The 21,984-nt window shown below is 34.1% G+C and overlaps 2 protein-coding genes across 3 annotated transcripts; both read left to right on the forward strand.

Moving 5' to 3' along the window:
• The first annotated feature begins 252 nt into the window (after positions 1 to 252).
• LOC135658104 (uncharacterized) lies at positions 253 to 2,760 on the forward strand. Of its 2 annotated transcripts, XM_065176069.1 has the most exons (5): positions 253 to 396; positions 679 to 820; positions 919 to 948; positions 1,705 to 1,775; positions 1,881 to 2,760. In XM_065176069.1, exon 5 carries the CDS (start codon positions 1,945 to 1,947, stop codon positions 2,578 to 2,580), a length of 636 nt encoding a protein of 211 aa, XP_065032141.1. In that variant the 5' UTR covers positions 253 to 396; positions 679 to 820; positions 919 to 948; positions 1,705 to 1,775; positions 1,881 to 1,944; the 3' UTR covers positions 2,581 to 2,760. The 2 variants fall into 2 exon arrangements, with proteins under 2 accessions (XP_065032141.1, XP_065032142.1); XM_065176070.1 differs by lacking the exon at positions 919 to 948.
• Positions 2,761 to 3,177: 417 nt separating this feature from the next.
• On the forward strand, positions 3,178 to 6,857 carry LOC135658105 (GCN5-related N-acetyltransferase 4, chloroplastic-like). Its single transcript, XM_065176071.1, has 3 exons — positions 3,178 to 3,475; positions 5,643 to 6,039; positions 6,241 to 6,857. Exons 1-3 carry the CDS (start codon positions 3,265 to 3,267, stop codon positions 6,527 to 6,529), a joined length of 897 nt encoding a protein of 298 aa, XP_065032143.1. The 5' UTR covers positions 3,178 to 3,264; the 3' UTR covers positions 6,530 to 6,857.
• Positions 6,858 to 21,984: the final 15,127 nt, after the last annotated feature.

Raw genomic sequence — 21,984 nt, forward strand, 5'->3', positions numbered from 1 at the left:
AGGCTTTTGCGAGGAGAGAGTTAAAATTACACCTAATCTAGAATTTGCTTAGTGATGGCCTATGATCGGAGGAAGGATTGTGAACAGTGATCTTAGGAGGAATCATAAGATCAAATCTTGGGGCTATGTGAACTGTACTTGGATAGTTTAGCCTCGGTTTATCAATTACCCTTTTTTAATTAAATCTAACTAGCTAAGTTACCATTATGACATATGCACCATTTTCTTTACTGTTATATGGTAGAAGAATCGTTGGTCATGTATCTGTTTCAGGACTTGTATTAAATCCGTATGTATTTTTTTGCTATTGTAGGAATCAGAGGAATGGATTGATTGGCAAACAAATGTTTTGCGTGAACGTAATGCAGTGGAAAATGTTTTTCACTGGGCCTGTGGGTAAGCATCATGCTGCAATGAACAAAGCTTTTCTGATGGTCAATGAATTGAAAAATGGATAATAACTGTAAAGACAAAATATCAGAAGAGGAACTTTTATCCTCGACATTTATGGCTGAAGCTGAACCATCCTTGCAGTTCATTATGTGATTTTAGCATTTTTACAAACTATTTGTTCATGAAAATCACAATTTTTAGACATCTCTTAACTGCTAAGTCATGGTTTAAGTTATTGCTGGACTTTTTATGCTTTTCTTCTTAAACATGTTTTTGTCTATGCAGTCGCCCAACAACATTACAGGAAAGGACAAGAGATAGTGATGAAGACGAGCTTCATGATAGAGATTATGATATTAGAGCCTTAGTGAACAATACAAACCATGCATTTCGGTACCATGTTTATGAGAATGATAATGTAGATGAGGTAATTAGTAGATCAGAACCAGTAACTATCATTAATATCTTAGGCAGCAATTTTTTGATTTCACTTGTGCAAATGATGAAAGACAGTTATTCTTTCAGGCCCATGTTTCTCTTGACCAAGATGATGAGGTAAATATCATGCTTATTTGTTCAGGATACAATTATTTTTAAATGTCTTTTAACTCTTTTACTCCACAAACGAGAAAAAGGAATGAGGGGGGCCTTCATTGTGGTAGTGGTTTCTTATGCTTTGAAAGTCCACAAGCATCTATTGTTTTATTTGCCTATTAAAGGCATTTAAAACATTCTTGACTTTGTCCTCATTAAGAAGCAGGTTTTATCTGAAGAAGGGTCTTCTGGTAATTGCAATGCAGATGGGCTATCTAAATATGCATTTTCAGATTAGCCCATCTGATAATGTTTTTGGTGCACACCACATGCTGATGTCAACTTTATCTCTTAGAAGGACCGGTCCCTATATCTTTTCAAAGCCAAATTTCAAAATCATACTCTTTTACTTTCTTGGGGTTGCCAAAATTTATCATACTTGATTTAATAATGTTAAGAAACAGAACCCATATTTTCAAAATTCCCAACTAATGTTCATATCTGAAGTCTCTCTTGGTTCTCTTTTCTTTTCATATAAGATATTTATTGTTGTAAACTCTTGTATTTGAAAAGTCGTACTTCAGTTTTGTACCTTTCAAGTTTCTGTATTGATACTTGATCTAATGCTAAATAGAAGATTGTTGTAATTCCTACACCGTGTAATTTGTTTTTTTGAAGAAATAGTAGCTATGCTAGTACAATCGTGCAATGCAGTAAGTTATTAATGGGACATTGATTGTTATAATTACTTATCTTGACTTGCTGGAAAAATTGCAGGATGTATACATCGATCAAGGATCTTCTGGACTTGTGATTTCTACTTTGAAGCATGGTGTCGATAACCAGAGGTACATGTTTCATTTAAGCTCTGGGTGCAATAACCAGAGGCACAAGTTTCATTAGTTCTTTGTAGCATGATTCTCATTGGAATTTTTTCTCTCTGTATGCTGCAGTCTTTTCACAAATTGCGACTGGTTTGCGTTCGAAGATGAAAGTGCCTTGGAAACCCTGGATAGGATGGATGACATCAATCTAAATGAGACGTCCAGTGGTGGTAACAGCAGTGATGATGAGGTAGTGGTTGGAGTAGAGGAGCCTACCAAAATTGTGCTGCCTGAAGACAAGTGTACTGTTTCTGACTCAGATTTCAATGCCGACAATACAAGCACAGCTGATGAATCCCTCAATGAGCTATCAACAGACGTAATGAAACTAAATGTTGCAGATGTGAATCCTTTCGAGTTTGAAATTGCTGAGAATGTGGACCTTTTTAATGATCAACAGCAGCCTGAATGGGTGGGCTGGCGTGAAGCTTCCGATATTCAGGTGGATGAACCTACTGATTTTTCAACCCAGTTGAATTCCGGGGAAACTGCTGCAAGCACATCGGTTAGTACGATTGGTGTGGTTGCAGGTAGCAGTGCTTCTACTGTATCAGAATCTGGTGAGTTGGCAAAAGTAGACGAGACCACCCATTGTTCATTTGAAGAGGACGCAGAGTTTGTTGGTGCAGATATTGAAGTAGGCAGAGCCATGGAAGATGAGGTTACTGCACCCAAGAGAAACTTCCTTCTCAAGGATGAAACTGCGATTTTGGAGTTCAACAAGAGTCATTGGCGTATCGAACCTGAGGTAGGTGTAGTTCAGGAATAGAGAATTAAATGTAAGTAGTACAGTTCTTACAGCAGTGGGACGTGTACAGTGGCATTTATTCAGAAGTGCATCTGGCGACAGATGTACGTGTACTGTCCTATTATAATTTTGTCCGCTGAGATTTGCCATGTAGCTTTGCTTCTGTAATTTGTCTTTTCAATAAACACTTGAACAGTACTATGCTTGTGTGTCAAATTGGCTATTTGTCAAGGGAAATTAATTTGCTCATCATTCAGTTTAATGTGTTCAATGATCACCGAGGAGCCGCTGCCTTGAGTCGGGCAGTTGCTGGTCTACCATTCTGCTCACTATATATAACCGATCAGTTGCTTTATTCGGCATTACTAGACAACTAGTGACTTGCTGACATGCTAACCTTTAGCTATATTCATTTGCTGCAACCGTTGCGGAGCGAAATCATTGAACATGTCATGCAGCAGTTATTGCTTGAGCATATATGGGTGTGTTACGAGGAATTAGTTTATCGTGCATTCACATAGGGAAGCTTTGTGTTTGTCGACTTGCAGCTGGATTCCGGTGGATTGCCCTGGCATTTAAACTTGGGGAAGATAGTGTTGCAAGGCTACTCGACCGGGCCGGGCCGAATGTGGAACCACATAACAATGGCAGTAATATAACGATGTGGTGGTGGTTCGGCGGCCGAGGGACGGAGAGATCGGAAGAATGGCCTTAACATCTCTGGGCCTGTCTCACTCCTCTCCGTCCCCTTCTCTTCCCTCCTCCGCCCCTTCCTCTCCTATGAGCCACAAGACGCTTTCTTTGTTGCTTCCTAGGGTTTTGGTTTCTCCCTCCGGCAGCAGCAGCAGCCGCAGCGGTGGGGGTGAACAGATCCTCCGTGGATCTCCCCAATTCGGAGCGTACACGACCGCAACAGGTATCTCGCTTACTGATCGCCTTCTCCATAAGGAAAAGGATCAGAATTCTGTTTTTCTATTAGGAAAAAGATGGGCTTTCTCCTCGGATCGTGTTCTAGATGCCAAGATTGTATGTAGCAATTGAGCAGTTGTTCCCTTTTTCTTTTCCTCCTCTAAATCGACTACTTTCTCATAAAGTTTCTCAAATCTCGGTTCTATATCTTCTCAAACAGACGCATTGACCTCGAAGCAATTATAACACGATAACTTGGGATGTTTATCCAACTAATTGATTTAATTATATGAAACTGGGTCTGGCTCTGGTGTTTACCTAACTCGGTGATAGCAATCAAAGCTGTTCTGAACCTTCTGTTCCGTCTTTTGGTTCCTTTCTCAGTTAATTTTACATAAGGTGATTATTAATTTTAATTCTGTTTGTTAATAAGAACTCATGCTTGTTTGTGCTTAAATTTGATTAATTAATCTTGTTAGCTATGAATTTCGTGCTTCATTGCAAATCATGTTTGTAAGAGGGATTTGTATGACTGGTTGTGGTTGTTGCATTTTGAAACCCTTAAATAACGCTAGCTTAATTTGCCTGTAACTAGGGTTAGCTTAATTTGGTCTTTTTGCGTTTTGTATATCATTTGTCAACTTTGATGAATAAATACTCTACGATGGTCATTATTTACTGGATTATTTTTAGCCAAGGAAACTTTCCTTGAGTATGACTTAATTCTTGAAGTGGATGACACAGGATAGAATTCTTTGGGGTCAAATTAGAAAAAGAACAGAATATGTTCAATTGGAAAAGTGTTGCTTGTCTCCCTTGCCAATGCCACTTTTAAAATATGGAGATTCTGTGTTATAATTAGTGGATTTAGCTGATGCCAATGTGATACAGAGGTTTTGAGGATGGTGTATCTTTGTATGGAGTTAATATCATTTAGAGGCAATTCTATTTTGGCTTGGGTTTGTTGTTAGAATTTGGATTGGATTGGATTGGTATGAATCAATCAAACTCAATTGGAGCTGACTGATCTTGGCAATTTCTAGCCAAATTAACAACTATAGAAAGAATAAAGAGGGGAGCAGAAGTAGAAGAAGAGAAATTTGAGATGGATGAAAGCCCAAAAAGAAACATGTCACTATGATTAAGAAATCGAGGAGAAGACACTGCCAATATTGCATTTGTCATATATTGCGACCAACATACTTTCATTGTATGATACAACTACTATCTATTTTAAATAAATATATTGTTATTATTTTATAATGGATTAATTTACAATATTTTCATTGTTAGTTTTTATGAATTTTTAATTTTTTTTACATTTTATATGTTAATTTCACTTTTTTGAAAGCTTGATATTTTTATAATACGAAGGTAAAACAATTATGTTATAATATTTTTATTTTCACATGATTTTTATATATTTTCTTTATTTTGAAATTTTGGTTTTTATTAGTGAGTCCGAACCGATAAATCTGGCCCAACTGAACTTGTCAATTCTACTTGTATTATCTTTAATGAATTCCAATCTTCAAACCAATATTATTAATCATGTTTTATATTGGTTGTCATATCTGTATTGGATATATGTTACATATGATACTTGTTAGATATTGCTAACATACATGTCAAATACTTCCTTGAAATATTGATTTTTATCAATTATTAAAAACAACATATACTGTTAGGATGGCTAGTGAATGTTTCATCAATATATGGAAGAATTTTGTCTTCCTTGAGTATTGATTTGACAAGGTGGATTTTCTATTAGTATGTTTATTGGTTGTTTTGTGCAATAAGCCCATAATGATCTGATGGACTAACTTATACCAGTGAGTACATCTGTCTTCTAATACCAGTTTGCTTCATGCTTTTTCTTCAGATTAAAATTACATGTGATGTTTATTGACCGTACAAGCTTGCGAGGGAGCAAAAATATGGAATTAATCGTATCCAATAACAAATTTTGTTGCAGATCGATAAGTTCTGCTGTTCAGAATTAAGCTGAGCTGTCACCTAGTATCTCTTATTTCACACATGTTGCCATCTTGGTTCTAAACATGAAAGAAACTTCATCGGTTATCAAATTAGTGTCTTTAGGTACAATAGGTTTTTGTTTCTTTCGTTGCCCACTAGGTTTAATTTTGTAATTCCATGTGTGCACTGTGGTGTAGGTACTTGCAGGGCTAGTCAAGCTGTTGATTTGTTCCCATCTGTGTGGCCCGAAGTTACTGTTCGAGATGCACGGCTGGAGGACTGTTGGGAAGTGGCAGATACTCACTGTAGTTGCTTCTTTCCAGATTATACATTCCCAGTCGATCTTGTTTTGAGGATTGACCGGTTTGTAGGATTGCTCTCTGGGTTCTCAGTTCCTCCAGGTTGCATGAGGACATGTCTCGTTGCTGTCACTGATAGTCCATTCAATGATAAATTATATATTGGATGTGAGGATTTTAAACTTGGAGGTTTTGAAGGAAAATTCAGCATCAACAGAGGATCTGTAGCTGGAATTCTTACAGTTGACACAGTCGCTGATTTCCTTCCTAGGAAAGGTCTGCTTCGACAAAGAAGGTAGTTTATAGTTCCCATGGTTAGTTGGGTGGCCAATCATCCAGCAGAAAAATCACCTTGTACCTTTTGCATCAGAGTTCCATCTAATCGAAATCTATTGTATGACAGTTTTGTCTATTCTTAGCTGCAAGAATATTGACATGGTTCTAGAATTTTCTGAGCTGCAAAAATATTGACATGCTTCTTTTTTTGTCCATATAGAACTGGGATTGCATATATCTCAAATGTTGCAGTTCGGGAGGCAGACAGACGAAAGGGGATTGCCAAGATGCTTGTCGCCAAGGCAGAGGCCCGAGCCCGGAATTGGGGATGCCGATCAATGGCATTGCACTGTGATGTAAACAACTTAGCTGCCATGAGATTATACAAAGGCCAGGGCTTCAAATGCATCAAAGTGCCAGAGAATGCAAAATGGCCAGAACCCAAGACCTCGCCGGGCATCCAATTCAACTTCATGATGAAACTCCTGGTCCCTGATGCAACTCCTTGATCAAAGTTTGTGATGGGTCATACACCTGTTCAGATTCTCCAAGGTTATTGGTGGGTGGTGTATATTGTGTGTGTAGAACAACAAAACAACACTCAAAACTGCTGTGGACATTGTATTTTCCTGGTGTCAACTGTAAAGCTACTGGGAGACTTGAGGTAATCATTGTACCATTAAGGATAATGCTAAAATGAAATGTTCTATGATTACTATATTATTCTTAGTCCGAAGCTGCTGCGAGGGAGAGAACAGTAGAGTCGAATATCGGTCATGGCTCCCATGTAATAATACAGTGCAAGTAATTAATGTGTAACAAATGTTTTATGTTCCATTTGATGTGACAGATTAAAATTCTCTTACTAAAATTATTTTTGGTTTTCGCCTTATTGTGTTCTGGATGGAATGTGACGGGATCACTGGTTTTAGGAGTTAGCATATGATATTGGGGCAACATAGCTGGATGAATTTGTGTCCAAGAATGTCATGACCATCTTCATCTTGGATCACATAGCCTAGCAATCCATCCATGTTAACTTTGATCCATCTCGCAAGTTGTCTGTCATTTGTCTTAAAATTGGATTTGTATTGTTTCCTCCCTTTATGTTCAACATTTCTAGCATAAGAAGTAGTGATAACTGAGTCTTGGGCCCAAACACCCTTAAAACTAGGATTTCGCTAATAAAAAACCATTACCTTCATAGATTTCCAAAAAATCATAGTTAGTTGCCTTTTAATAGCTCTGAGGATCATCTCATTGTCTCCTTCCTTGATTCAATCATCATTCTCCTAGGTTAGTAATGCCAAGTGCCTACCGACGGGAAGGTTGGAATGCCATTTGGGCTCAACATTCCCGCACCACAAAGCTACCTTTTTGTGATCTCATCTTGGAATCTATTGAGCACTTCTTTACAACGTCAAATCTCTGTTTCTGTTTGCTCCTTCGCTTCTAACAACTTGGGTTTCCATTTTCGATTCTTCAATGATTAGTTGACTTCGGTTTTGGATCAAAGAAAACAAAGTTTAGTCCACCGTGAACTTCTTCATGCCTTGATTAACTACTCAAATTTGGGGACTTTGGGTTGCTCGAAATGACAAGATCTTTCAACATAGGGTGCCAAGAGCTATTGGAATTTGGAGGAAAGCTGTGGTTAATGCTAGCTCCCATCCTAAAAGACTACATTCTGATGGGACAAACCTACACAATGTCACCTTATTCATGCGAACTCTACCTCCCAAGGCTGCCTTGAGATCAATACTGATGTGTCTACCTCTTTGCAGGAGGGATGAAGTGGGGTATCGTAGATTTGTTGTGCACAAGCCTACTCTACATCTTTCGCAATGGCTGCCAAGGAGAGCCTTCTCCGTACTTGGCATGAGGGATTCTTAGTAGCGACTTAATGATTCTCAAGAACTGGATTGAAGGCAATACTACTGCGTCTTTAGATATCAGAAATCTGTTTGTTGACATTCACTATATTACATCTCTAAACTTAAAATCTTTTGTTATATGTACACTACTGCTATCGAGAGTGTAACAAAGCAGCTCATTGGGTTGCAACTAAAACGAGATGTTACCACTCACTATTATTATTATTATTATTATTATTAATATTTGAACAAAAAATAATCGTAAGCCCCTTCTAAATCTAATCTTCCATCACAAGAGTACCATGCAATATCCATATTTTGTAGATACCAATAACTGATTTAATGAGGTCTCATGATCCATCTTAACAAGAGATTCCTATCATCGCTGCATAAAATAGAATCATATTTATTTTTTTTATAAAAATAAATGATGAAGACGAGATTCAAACTTATGATAAACTATCAAGACTTTTATTAACTAATTTTGCTGACACCATATCTAAGTTGAATATATAGCAATAATAAATAATTCATTAAATTTCAGCTGATGTTCTTTATGTCCGAATGTGCATGTGGTACTCATACCACGCAAAGGAACAGTGTAAGCACAGAGTTTATTAGGATTAGGTTTGTGATAGGTTATTAATTACTTTGCCATGCAAAATGCTTACCCTAAAAAAAATCTAAAAAATAAATCTGTCACGGAAGTTCATCAATCACGCAAAAATCTAACTGATAAATCTACCATAGAAGCTTCATCAAGCACGTTTCGATCCGTCGTAGATCGAGTTTTCTTTCCGCGATCTATGGCTTTCTTAAGTCTTCTTTAATGAATATTTGCGTCGTTAACGAACAAAGCTTGGGGTCAACGCATCCACATGACAGTCAACATCATGCAATTAGACCGGTCGGTCGTTCGTTAGATTCGAAATCACGATTCGTTCATGACCAGATTAAGTTGATGGGACTCGGATAGCGTGTGTGACGGTCGTCCACTGGTGGATCGAATTAGGCACGCATCACGGCGTAGTTTTCTCCATCATGGATAGCACGAGAAAGCACGATATAATTTCTAGAAACATGCATGATCTGCTTAATTGGCTCATGACGATGAGTTAGGCCTGCGCTAATTTCCAAAGAAATTAGGCGTATGTTCGTCTAATTTTGACCCATGTTTCAGGCTGGTGTGGCGTCGATCGATTACGTGCTCATTCTTCTGATTACACTTGTCTATCAATCGTCATCGAGTTGAGTCTTCCAATCGTCTGGTTTTGACCTCTGTTTCCAATGGCAGTGGCAAAGCCGGTCGTATACGCAAGTATCCGTGGAGGCTACAGGAAGGCGCTTTGTCCTCCATCCGCAGTAGATGTTCCTATCGAATTCATGTGGCCGAAGAAATCCTAAGCTCAGCTTCTTTAATTTGTAGGGATTCAATAACAGATCTGTATCATGCTTCATAAATTAAATTATGATTTTAATAAATAATAGTCCAAACCAATTCTTAAGATCATTAGAGGAACCTTAATTTTTATTTTTATTACATATATGAATCAATATACAAGAGATGAAGTATATTTAAACATATAGAATGCCAAATAATTGATGAGGAAAGAAAGTCTGATGATAATAATTGATAATGTCTTTTTTAAATGATATATTCAAATGATATATATAAATATATAAAAAAGAGCTATGATGTCTTGATAATATTGAGTATGTATGTATCTCTTTGGTCAATATTAGGTGTAACAATAAAATCTAACCAACACGACTCATGAAACCAAGAATTTTAGTCCTCTAGCATATTGATGTTGTTGGGAATCTTGGCAAATTTTGTTGCTCAATTCTCTTAGGTACTTACGAAAGAGACCTCTAGTGTAAAAAAAAAATGATTTGAGCTTGGCTCATTTATTCGTAGATTTTTTCGAACGAAGGACATCACCAACGAGAAAGAAGAGAAAATAAGTAAACGTTGACTTGTACTCTAATTGGGAATTCATATTTCTTCTTCTAACTTTATGTCATGCAGCTCCTCCTTCTCGACGCGATGTTCGACGTTTTGTATAGCGTGCTTCCAAGACGGAGCAACATGTCAGGTGGCCGTATACACACTTGCAACAAAGTTCGGCATACACCAAACTAAAAACGTGGGGGGATTAAGATTCTCACATGCCCAATCATACACCGACACAGCTCCGCACCGACGCCTTCCTCCCGGACGCCGCTCTCGCGTGTGCTGGCGGAGCGACCCAACACGAGAACGACGTCTTTTATTGGTCGTCTCCTGTGGATCCGACGAGAAACAACTCAGTCGCCCACTAGTCACAGCTTGTTCTCTCGTGTTCGGTCGCTCACCAAGACATAGGATCCGTTCTCTGTTTCCGCGGTTGCTAATGAGTCCTCCGTCCTCCCCTTGTCATCTTGTGCCACCGGCTGCCGTCGGTCACCGCTGTCGGCACTGCCCCAGTCGGCGACCGACGCTGCCCATGTATATATAGCCTTTATTAATCTCCAAAGACGGATGCATGGGTAGATCGAGATAAATGTTGAGACGTCCGCAACGTCGAGTTACCTTCGGTTGCTTGCAAGGCTACGTTTCTCACAGTCACGTTAAGAATGGTGGGGCAAAGTGGACAACCAAACAAGTGTTTGCTCTGAGAGGAGGAACATAAAAGCTGGTGGATGGTGACAATTGTGAGACAGTGGTGCGTCTCCATCACTGTTGTTTTGATCACCGTCGCCGTCAGTGGCGATCGAGCCACCGAATCATGACACAACCGAACCGGGGGCGGCAATTATTTGTGGACTCTCGGAAGGAGGAGCGCTGCCGCCGGATTATATACATTCGAGTATAAAACAGACGCAGGTACGTAATAGTGTCAGAATTGATCATCCATCCATTTCACATAATCGAATGGGTTATCAAATCTTGAGAAAGAGTCACTCGAAATCAATTCTTCAAAAGATTCTCGATGTGAGAATAGAAAAAAGTTTGATACGTGACAAGAGAATATATTCCTGAAATAAATAAATATATATATATATATATACATATATATATATATATACATATATATATATATATATACATATATATATATATATATACATATATATATATATATATACATATATATATATATATATACATATATATATATATATATATATACATATATATATATATATATATATATAGAGAGAGAGAGAGAGAGAGAGAGAGAGAGAGAGAAATACCCTAATCCCCAACTCATGTTGGCATGACAAATTTGGCTGACCTAATTCTTTATGTCATGTTTCGATTAATCCAAAATATTAATCGTGTCAATAGCCAACCGAGCCTTCTAATTTTCTTTTGTCATTTTGAGATATGTGTGCATACAACAAAAGTATGACTTGCATGTTTGTAACGTGGTTTGACTTGCTGCGTTGAAAAGCACGATTTCAACGAGTATGGGCGACTACTTTGTGAAGGAAGTTCGATCTTTCAATTTGGCATTCACATTGGCATTTATCGTGGCCACGTAGTAAATGATCATTCGGGGATATGGTTTGCATCATTGCATTATTTAGTCGGTCAAACAAAGGGTGAAACAGTCGCTTAAGAATTTGGTTACTGATGATCACAATACCGCCAGCAACCATCTCAGAACCAACGGAACACCTTCGAATTGACATAACACACGTATCTAAAAACAATGCAATCGATCGCATCTCGAAATGACATAATAGACTCAGATACAATAGTATCCGCGTCGCTCAGGACCATATAAAGCAGCACCCAAAATCGAGCGAGACGCGATGTGGAATCGGAACAATAGGCTTATGCCATCTAGATCGGACGAACTGACCGCTTGGAATGCCGGTGGATGTTACCATCATGCGTATAACTAACCTTCGATGAGATGTATAAAATATCACCCCAACATATGTTGGGAATATTGATCACTACTCCCAAAAAATTGATTTAAGCTTTGGAGGGGTCGAGCTGAAAATTTTTCTTCCCGACATCAACCTGTTGTGCATGAACTTGGCATCGGAGATAACCTTAGCTCCATTTCGGGTCAATCATGAGACATCCGCCTAGTCCTCCATTCCCTCTCCATTCATCTCTTCGAGTGAACCAAACTGTGCCAATTCTTGGCCATGACATGACGGACTATGACACATCTTAAAGCTCCGTTGGTCTGAGCTTAAAATAGAATATAGAGCTTAAAATAGAATATAGAGAAGAGGACAGTTGTCCCTTCACAAAATCTATATATGATAACATTTTATATGATTAGCTAACCAATAGCACATCGATTAACTTAACTATGTACATGAATCACATTCCAAAGCGTAAAGCTTGTTTAACAAACCAAAAATATTTCTAATTAGGTTAGTAAACCTCTATAGTGGTTTATCCTCTTGATTAAGGACTTGTACACTTTAAAGAGCATCGATTTCAATTTTCACAAATAAAAATCCCTTATTGATGGCAAGCCGTACAACATGATACATAGTCATATGTTAATTATACCATTTGCTAAACCCTTCAATCACCCATTATGAGATCAAAATAGGTGATCCACTTTGATAGCGTTAAAAATACAATCAGTATGAATTTTAACCTAACCTCTATGGGGGCTAACTGAGGAGGAAAGGATTCTCGTTAAAAATACAATCAGTATGAATTTTAACCTACCATTCTTATGTTGTTTTATCTAAATAATTAAGATTGACAATGGACGCATAAAAATTATAATTATATTATTTTAATAAAAAAATTTTAATATCCAAATATAAAATTAAATAGTAATAGATCGAAGATTATGGTGTATATCTTTCGATGTGATTTTGAAAGACCTTATTAAATTCGAAAACATGTAATATAATCAGGAGGCAACTATAGCATATATATATGTAAGATGAATTAAGTTTTCATTCTTCTTTCTTTCTTTCTATTATTCATAAACTACTATAAGTGATGAAAGAGATTGAGAATAAATCTTGTATCATGTATAATCTTTAAGAAGTCCTGTTTATTTATAGACGAGAGTAGAGATTCTAGGATAAGTAATTAGAAGAATTCCTCCCATCAAGAAAAAAATTTATCATAAGTAAATTTTCTTTCTTTTGTTCAATAACGATAATCAGAATCCAATTGGATCTATAATTTATCTTACATAATTAAATATGCCTACACAATCAAACATTTTTTTACTTCACCTATTAATTGGTAAGATATAAAAAATTTAAAATTAAAATAAATAAAATAAAAATTTATTTAGATGTAATTTTTTTTAAAATATATTTTATACATGATTATGAATTTTAAAATAAACCAATAAGTCCAATAAGTCAAATGCATTATTAAGTCTGAATTTCAATACGAATCATAGTGATTGTATATTATCAATATCATATTCCCTTCTATTTACTAGAATATTACTAATATTTTCTAAAATACTTCATAGTGATCTGTATAATTTATTTTATTAAGACAATCATATTACCACATTCAATTATAATATATATTAACATAAATATAAATAAAATAATAGAAATAAATAATTTTAATTAAGTAAAAAAATAATAAATAATAGTATCCACTTAAACACACATCATCATATTTATATCTTTTATAAGTTGTTCACAATCCTCATTAACATGTTCCTTAAATACTTTAGGATGTAAAGCTTTAGTAAATAAATTAGTAATCATTAAAGTTGTAATCAGGTTCTCAATTGACATATGTTGTTTCTTGACTTTTTCTTTAACTATCATGTATTTTATCTTTATATGCTTAAAACCACTTGATAACTTGTTATTCTTAGAGTAGAAAACTGTTATGGTGTTATCATAAAATATTTTTAGTGGCTTGACAATTAAGTTGATCACTAAGTTCTGAGATATAATTTTATAATCATAAGCATGATTTATGATCTCAAACCATACTACAAATTCAACTTCCATTTTTTATGATGCAATAAGTGATTGTTTTATACTTTTTCTTTTTAAATTACCCCTATAGCTAAAAAAAATATGAATTTTAAAGTGAGCTTCCTATTGTCGATACAATTTATAGATATTTCATCACTTTCATCGTAGCTTTCCAATATTCGATTACTTTGATATCTATATAATATTCTAACCATAAAAGTAATATATGATCTCGTACAAGTTTGAGCATATGATAGACTTTCAATTATGCATATATTAAGAAATATCCTTCATTTAATTTCTTTTTAAGGCATTGTCAGGATATTCATTTTGACTAAAATTTTTTTTTTGGTAATAGGTATATCATTAATAGAATAAAGTTGTGCACTAAATTTCTCTAAAACTCGATTAATATATTATTTCTAAAACAATCCTAACAATTCTTGAGATCTATCCCTAAATATCTTAATGTCAATAATATAAATTATCTTATTCATATCAACCATCTTAAAATTCCTAGAAAAAAATATCTTGGTTTCGTGTAATAAATGAAGACCAATATTAGTAAGCAAAATATCATCCACATATAAGATCAATATAATAAACTTATTCCAACTGACCTTTAAATAATATTTTTCTTAAATCCAAAAGAAATAATTGTATCATGAAATTTTACATATAATTGTTTAGAAGCTTATTTAAGATTATAAATAGATTTATAAGTTTACAAGCTAAATTTTCCTTTTCCTTCTTTATAAATCCTTTAGTTGTTTTATATAAATTTTCTCATCTAAATCCTCATTTATAAATATTATTTTTATATTCATCTGATATAACTCAATATCATAATAAGTTGCTAATACTATGACGATCCATAACAAGTCATTTTAAAAACTAGAGAAAGATGCATTCTTTTTTAGAAAGTCCTTTAGCCACAACTTTGATTTTATATAGTTTGATATTGTTTTTAAGACATGTGTTGTCTTAAAGACTTATTTGTAATCGACTCTTTTAAAAATTATTACTATATTGGTCCATCGATTTTAACTTTTCTTTTATCACATCATATAACTTTTAAAAATTATTAATTTTCATAACTTATAAAAATTATAAGGGGACCTTATTTTATTCCTATATCATAATATGATTCTTGTTGATTTATCACATAATTATAAAAAATGATAGGTCTTCTTTCCCTCTAAGATCTTCTCAAAGCTATTAATTATATACTATAAGATTATTAGTTATAATATCAATATCATGTAAGAGTTCATTAATGTTATTTTATTATTCACCCATATTAATTTGTTTAATGTTTTGAAGAACAATAACCTCTCAAATAGGAAATGACAAAGGAGCATTAACATATATCTCATCCATATTAAAATTAATCTTTCAAGATTTTTCACCTATGCTTTTTTTGTTATTTTATAGGAATCTTACATTTCTGAAGTCTACTATCATCATACTCTTATCACTATAGGATAACTCCTCAAATATATAAATATTTTAAATTATATTATCTACTAGTCTATAACTCAAATAGAATTAATGAAACTGACTTACTAAGGAATTCTATTTAAGATATACATAGTTGTTCTAAGATTTTGGCCCTACATTGATTCAGGTAGAGAGAAATAGCTACGATTTCATCTTTCAGTAATATCATTTTATTGTGACACACCTGATAAGATGTACTGGGTACAAATATCTTACTTTTTTAAGAATCTAGCAAAAGAGTCAAAATTTTGATTTGACTCACGTATTTGTTATAAAATTCACCACCCTTGTTAGATATAATAATTTTAAATTTTTTATCTAATTATCTTTTGACTTCATTTATATATATCTCAAGAGTATGAACAATATGAGAACTTTGCTAGTCGTAGATGCCTTGCAAGCCAATTACATGAGTGATGACACGTATGACATATTGCATAGTCTTTTTTGCTTATTATTATTATTGATTTTTTTACTTTATGTTGCCTATTGTATATATTATGATATCCTTGGATCTGTGTAACGAGAATTTGATCATGATGATATTATAATAATGAGACTAATTCACTTGTAAATATAAATCCTAAATATTCCCGATTATAGGTTACTCAAGAGGGACATCAAGATAGCCAAACGGACCGGTGCGCTGTATACCCGTCCATATGATAGAGGCCGTTGGCCTCGTAATTGCTTATGTGGGGACATTAAGGATATAATACAGGTGCTCGTTAAAGAATGAGTTCACTGATTGATTTGTTCACAAAATATTGGATAGTTAATGATACCTAATTGTCAAACATGAAATGTTCTGTAGTTCCAATTATATGTTTGGTCTTTAAACTTGATACACCAATGATGCCCTGTATAAGTACTTCATTCTTTGAAACCAGACCTATAGGTCTAGAAATTACAGATCTAACGCAACCGGTTATCGGGAATGGTAGCTAACCTTATGAGGGATCATCTGCTCTCGGTGTCATGAGAAAAATATCCCATGTATTTTCACTCAAGTAAATCTCTAGCCAAAGTTATTCGGATTGGGAGAGAAAGGAGTACTCCAGAATAATCTGATTAGAGTGATACTCGAGTAGATTTCGTATGGGCCTAATAGTATCATGTTCAATGTACCGTCTCTGGGATATTAAATAAACGAAGGACTATAGATATATAGTAACTGAGGATAGATAGATCCAATGGATTGAATCACTCTGTATCGTTTGTGAACTATAGCATAGTGGTCTAGTATGTTCATAATCATTGAGTCGAGTGAATTATTGTAGAGATAATAATTCACTGAATCAGAAGGAGTTCTGATAGGTATGACTCACAACCATGTTAGCATTAGGCCTAGAGGTCACACTCATATGGTAGCTATTGCAACGAGTAGAGATTGGATATTAGATATCTGTCGGACCATTGTCTTATTGGATATCCAATAAAGCACATGAATTATTAGATCTTTTGGGTGAGACCCAATAAGAGTAAATAGTGATTATTAGATAGAGATGCATTAATTCAAGAGGCTTGAGTAGTTGGATAGAAATCCAATACCCGATAGGGTAGGATCCATTAGGGTTATGTTAATATGGACCTATATAAATATGAGGGAATTAAAGGGGCATAGACTAGACCCTTTTTGGCTACCACCTCCTATTCTCTTCTCTCCCTCTCCTCCTTAGCCGGTAACTCTACTTGGGGCATGTGGACAACAAGAAGGGTAGACCCATTCTTGATCTTGATGCAAGTCTTACGGTGCATAAAGGAAAGGAAAGATCGCGCTGCAAAAGAGAAGCATTGTTGCATCATCTGTTGTGTAGACCACCGCTAAAGAGGAGGACATTTGACCTCCTTCATCTAGAGATTTGGATCTATAATATCTAGGATATACGATCTCCCCTAAGTAAATCATCTCACATGTATTATGTGGTCTTCAGTTTTACAATTTTTCATACATCAATCTTCACACGTTGAACTATATTAAACTTTTTGAGAATCTGTTTTATTTTCTATTCTTTCGCTATATATGTGATGCTGCCTAAGGTTTCCCAACAATCATATCTTGAAAAGTCATCTATAAGATATGATAAAATCATATCTTGAAACATAATTTTTATGTGTTTAGTTTATTTTTTTAATATAATATATGCAAACATCAAAATCAGTGAAGTCTAAATCTTTCAAAAATATTATCTTTCGCTAATCTTTTAATTCTTTCCCTGGAGATATGCCTCAAATATTTGTATCACAAGACTTCTTATTATAGAAATTATGTTTCAATCTAACATTTGATTGTAGGGTCACTAATAGCTTTGCAAACTCAAAATTTAAATTAATTATGCATAAATTATTGTACAAAATTTTAAAATTAAATTTTATTAAATTATAAAATATAATGAGTTTTTTATCACCTAAAGAAAGACAATATCCTAGTTTATAATTTCTAAATAAAAAAAAATTTAGAAATGGTAGGAACATACATGTGTTTGTAAGATATATTAGATGACCAGTCTCTAGGCGTAGACAATAGATTTACATTCCTATTATTTTCGCTTTGAGACAATTTCTCATAACGATGAATCTTTCATGTTATTTTAGTTTTCAGATTGTAAAAAATCTTTATATATTATTGGTAATATGAGTTGAAGTACTAGAATCAATCCAATAAGTATAAGAAGGAACCTCTATAATGTTTTATTTGAAACTTATAAAGGTCAAATTTATATATTTATTTTTAAATTAAGTTTTGTGTCTAAGGTAGTCCATTTTCATATGTCATTTATTACCATAAAGAATCACTTTACTATGAAGATATTCTTTTCGTTAGACTATTTAGCATTTCCAAACCTAATAAATTTATTTGGTGGATGACTCTTCGACTTTATTTTTTTTTGTTACCGGCTCCTTTTGCAATAGTCAAAACATTATAAGATTTTTTATGCTTCAACCTTTAACTCTTCTTGAATACATATATTAGTTAATTCATTCAAGTCTCATTTATCCTTATTTGTATTATAATAAATTTTAAATGAGCTAAATTAAGGAGGAAGAGAATTAAGAATGAACTACATAAGAAAAACTCATCTACATTCATACATAATGATTTAAGTTTCACAGCTTTATCAACTATATTGAAGATGTAATCATAAATCTCTTGAGTGGTATCATTCTAAGTCATAGTCAATTCCTTTATTAATGTGTAACTTATTAGTAGATTTAAATCTATCTTCTATTATTAGTGTATAATTTATTAGTAGATTTAAATCTATTTTCTATAACCCTCAAATATTCTTGTGCATTAGTTGTAGGTAGTAATGACGTTTTGATATTATTTATAATTGTCATTCTTATAAACATTAGATTGAGCCTATTAGATCTTTCCTAAGCATTCATTTTATTAATTTATATTATAATATTTTTATCAGTCAAGTCTGTGACCTATCAACAAGCAATGCTAAATCATGTTCTAATACATCTAGTATGAATTGTATATACTTTAACTATTTTAAATAATTAATATTATCTATATTTTATCTTATGATGAAATATTGATATATCTAGTGTCCATTCAAAATTATTCATGGAAGACTAATACCATCTTTGTAGAAAAATATTATTACAATTATAAACTCTAAAGATATCCAAAATAGTGTTATCCTACCTATTATATAATTATTCGAAGTATGTTCTTCTTTGAGATTATCGAAACATGATATTATGTATGTTATTATGAATATTATTTTTTTGTTATAATTCATGCATAATTCTTTAATATAATTTTATAAATTATTGAGCTAAGCCACTTGGCAGCTACAAAACTAATACAATAATATAGAATATCCTATAAATGATCAAACATTTATTATAATCCATACCTCATAAGTCTATCTAGGTTACTTTGATCACTATAAGTCAGATAAAACATAAAGATATAAGTTATAAATAATATTCATAAAATATTGTTTAATATAATTTATATAAAAATAATTTAATAATAATAAAATAATAAATATAATAATTATTAAATATTAATAAAAAAATTCATATGATAATTGTAATTATGATAAAATATAAATCATACCTTTATGTAAAAAATAAATATTATTTCATAATTTATACTCATTAATTTCGAAAAGTAATAATTAAAATTTAATTATCATAAATAAAAAATTTATGAATATACATATAAGAAAATAATAAAAAATATTATATATTTTTTAAATTTCATATAAGACCCTAAATTAGCTCTATCAATTTTATTTAATTGGACATCCCAACATTAAGCTAAAATGCATCGTGCCTCTCAAAATTAGATCACCCAAATTCAATTCAATAACCTACCTACCAATTAAAATTGAGTAGGACTCGTCAAATATAGAATTTGATCAAGGTCCAATTCAAGGAAGTCAAAATAATTTGAGTTAGTAAAAAAAAAATGATTTCGATCAAAATTAAGTCTTGATTGTAACCTAATTTAGGTAATCAAAATTAAGGTTTTCACTTAGGTTAGAATTGATGGTTTAAGGCCAAAATAGGGCATTGACCGAAGTTAAAATTTAATCAAAAAATTAAACTAGTCAAAATTCGATCGGCATTGATCGGGTCAAAATTGAATTTGAAAAGTTAATTAATTCCTTTGCCCAAAAACCCTCATATCTACTCTCTTATTGTCATGAACAATCATCGCACACTTGCAATATCTTCATTAACGTACCGTTTGTTACTTGTACATATGTTTAGAAGTGTGTTTTGCCTTGATTTTTTTGTGTGTTTTGCTTGAAAACCATAAACAGAAACAATTTACAGTGCTGTAGAGCAACCACTCATCATGATGGATAAAACTACCCTAAAATGACTTTGTTTTTACGTACCGTCTTATTTTTTATAGGCTACAAAGCGATATAAAATGTCAGTCATCTCAACACCCTAGAACCCTTAAGGTGGCATCGGGCTAGATCGATGTTCGGGATAGTGTTGGGCATTGATTGGATTTCACAAGTTCGAATATTAAGCCTATGAGAACTTGCCAATGTGTCTGACACTTGGTGAGCAATCGTTTGCAGACTTATGACTGTTCATTTATTTTCTAAAGTTATTATTTTCTCCTTTCTCTTTTTTTTCTCTTAGATACCAAGTGTTTGCTGAATTGCTTGTAAAGATATTCTCTTTGTGAGATGTCAGGACTTGTTTGTTGCTTGCTTTCGAACTAATCAATTTTTTTTCTTTATAAGTCCTTTGGGACGTGAGCGATATTGCAACTAAGTTGACTCTTTGCGGATGGATAGCACAAGGATGTCTCATGACTTAAGCAATTCTAGCTAAGTTGGTGACATTACCACAATGGTGCCTTACGACTTAGGGATTCTAACTAAGTTCGTGGTAGTGTAGTTTCAGAGCAGGATAAGCACACTTAGAAATACTTGATATGCAAATGCGGGGGGACTTAGGGAGCTGCGTTGAGGGCAGCCAACATGCATGATCATTTGGGGGAAATGAGTATTGAGATATAGGGAAATAAGTCATTCAGAGGAGAGGGCATTCGAGATTGACATTTAGAGGAATGGCCAACCCTTCGTGTGGGAGGTACCACGAGGATAAGCAAGCTAAGAAGAATATGTTGCATATAAAGGTTTGGATGGTTCAGTTCAAGCTACGACTTGATATTAGTAACAAAACTTGATGGTGCTTAAAGCAAGTGGAGCACTTGGTAATGGATGAGATCGTGCAATGTGAGATGGATTGCTCAGTGACCAAAAGAGTTATGCAAAGCTCATAATAGTAAGGAGAATTGCTAACTCAAAGAATTCGATACTTATGCAAGGACTTATATATGAACGATGGACTATTCGTAGCTATCCCAAGGTAATCAAAACTCAGCTCCATGAAGTATTAAAAGTTTCTCTTCAGCATGGGAATGATACATCTATATGAAGTGAAGTATACAGCGAGTTCAGCATGTTGGTAAGGCTTGAGGGGCATAGTGGGGGGCTGTATTGGCGAAGAGTCGCAATCTAGCGAGTGCATTTACGAGGATAAAATAATGCATAATTTGTTTAATAACATGATATAGTCCAAGAAGATAATAGTCTCCAAAACTTCTAGAGAGGAATATGCAAAGAGAGAAGTTGCTCCAATAGGACAGATATCCAAGAGAAATAAGTCTTGATTCTTTAACGGGAGAATCATATGCAATGGACCAAATATGTTGAGAAAAGGGTACCTAAGGACAATAACTCCACAAAGCTCAATAGACCAAGTGACGAGAAGTCATCGCACAATCTCACATGAGATATTACGTTGGTGGACATATTGGGAAATTCGGGGCGACATCACATGCGTAGTAGAAGAACACAAAAATAAAATCCAAAATTCCCACAGAAAAGAAGGTTTCATTATCATGCAAAAGTTGGTGCGCAAAAACCCATGAAACCTAAAAAACAACACATAAGAGAATTACCTAGGGAGATCATATGTCATTGAAAACTTGCATATCTATGAGAGAGGATGAGGGATGTCAACTATTCTCTTCTCTAGCGATGATCCACATGGTAGGGGCGGCGAAGATGCTCCTGAAATCGCTGCCCAAAACTCTTCTTCGCGTACACCACTTAATCAAGAAGGAGCTGCCCCTTCTTACTATCCACATGCCCCAAATAGGGGCTGCAGTA

This window comes from Musa acuminata, unplaced genomic scaffold, assembly GCF_036884655.1.
Source record: "Musa acuminata AAA Group cultivar baxijiao unplaced genomic scaffold, Cavendish_Baxijiao_AAA HiC_scaffold_347, whole genome shotgun sequence".
Classification (NCBI taxonomy): domain Eukaryota; kingdom Viridiplantae; phylum Streptophyta; class Magnoliopsida; order Zingiberales; family Musaceae; genus Musa; species Musa acuminata.

What these genes read in the sequence shown, in the direction of transcription:
- LOC135658104 (XM_065176069.1), top strand. Translation starts at nt 1,945, where the DNA reads ATGGATGACATCAATCTAAATGAGACGTCCAGTGGTGGTAACAGCAGT.
- LOC135658105 (XM_065176071.1), top strand. Translation starts at nt 3,265, where the DNA reads ATGGCCTTAACATCTCTGGGCCTGTCTCACTCCTCTCCGTCCCCTTCT. An exon ending in AGCGTACACGACCGCAACAG is followed by an intron (nt 3,476 to 5,642) that starts GTATCTCGCTTA and finishes ACTGTGGTGTAG; the next exon opens with GTACTTGCAGGGCTAGTCAA. An exon ending in GGTCTGCTTCGACAAAGAAG is followed by an intron (nt 6,040 to 6,240) that starts GTAGTTTATAGT and finishes TTGTCCATATAG; the next exon opens with AACTGGGATTGCATATATCT.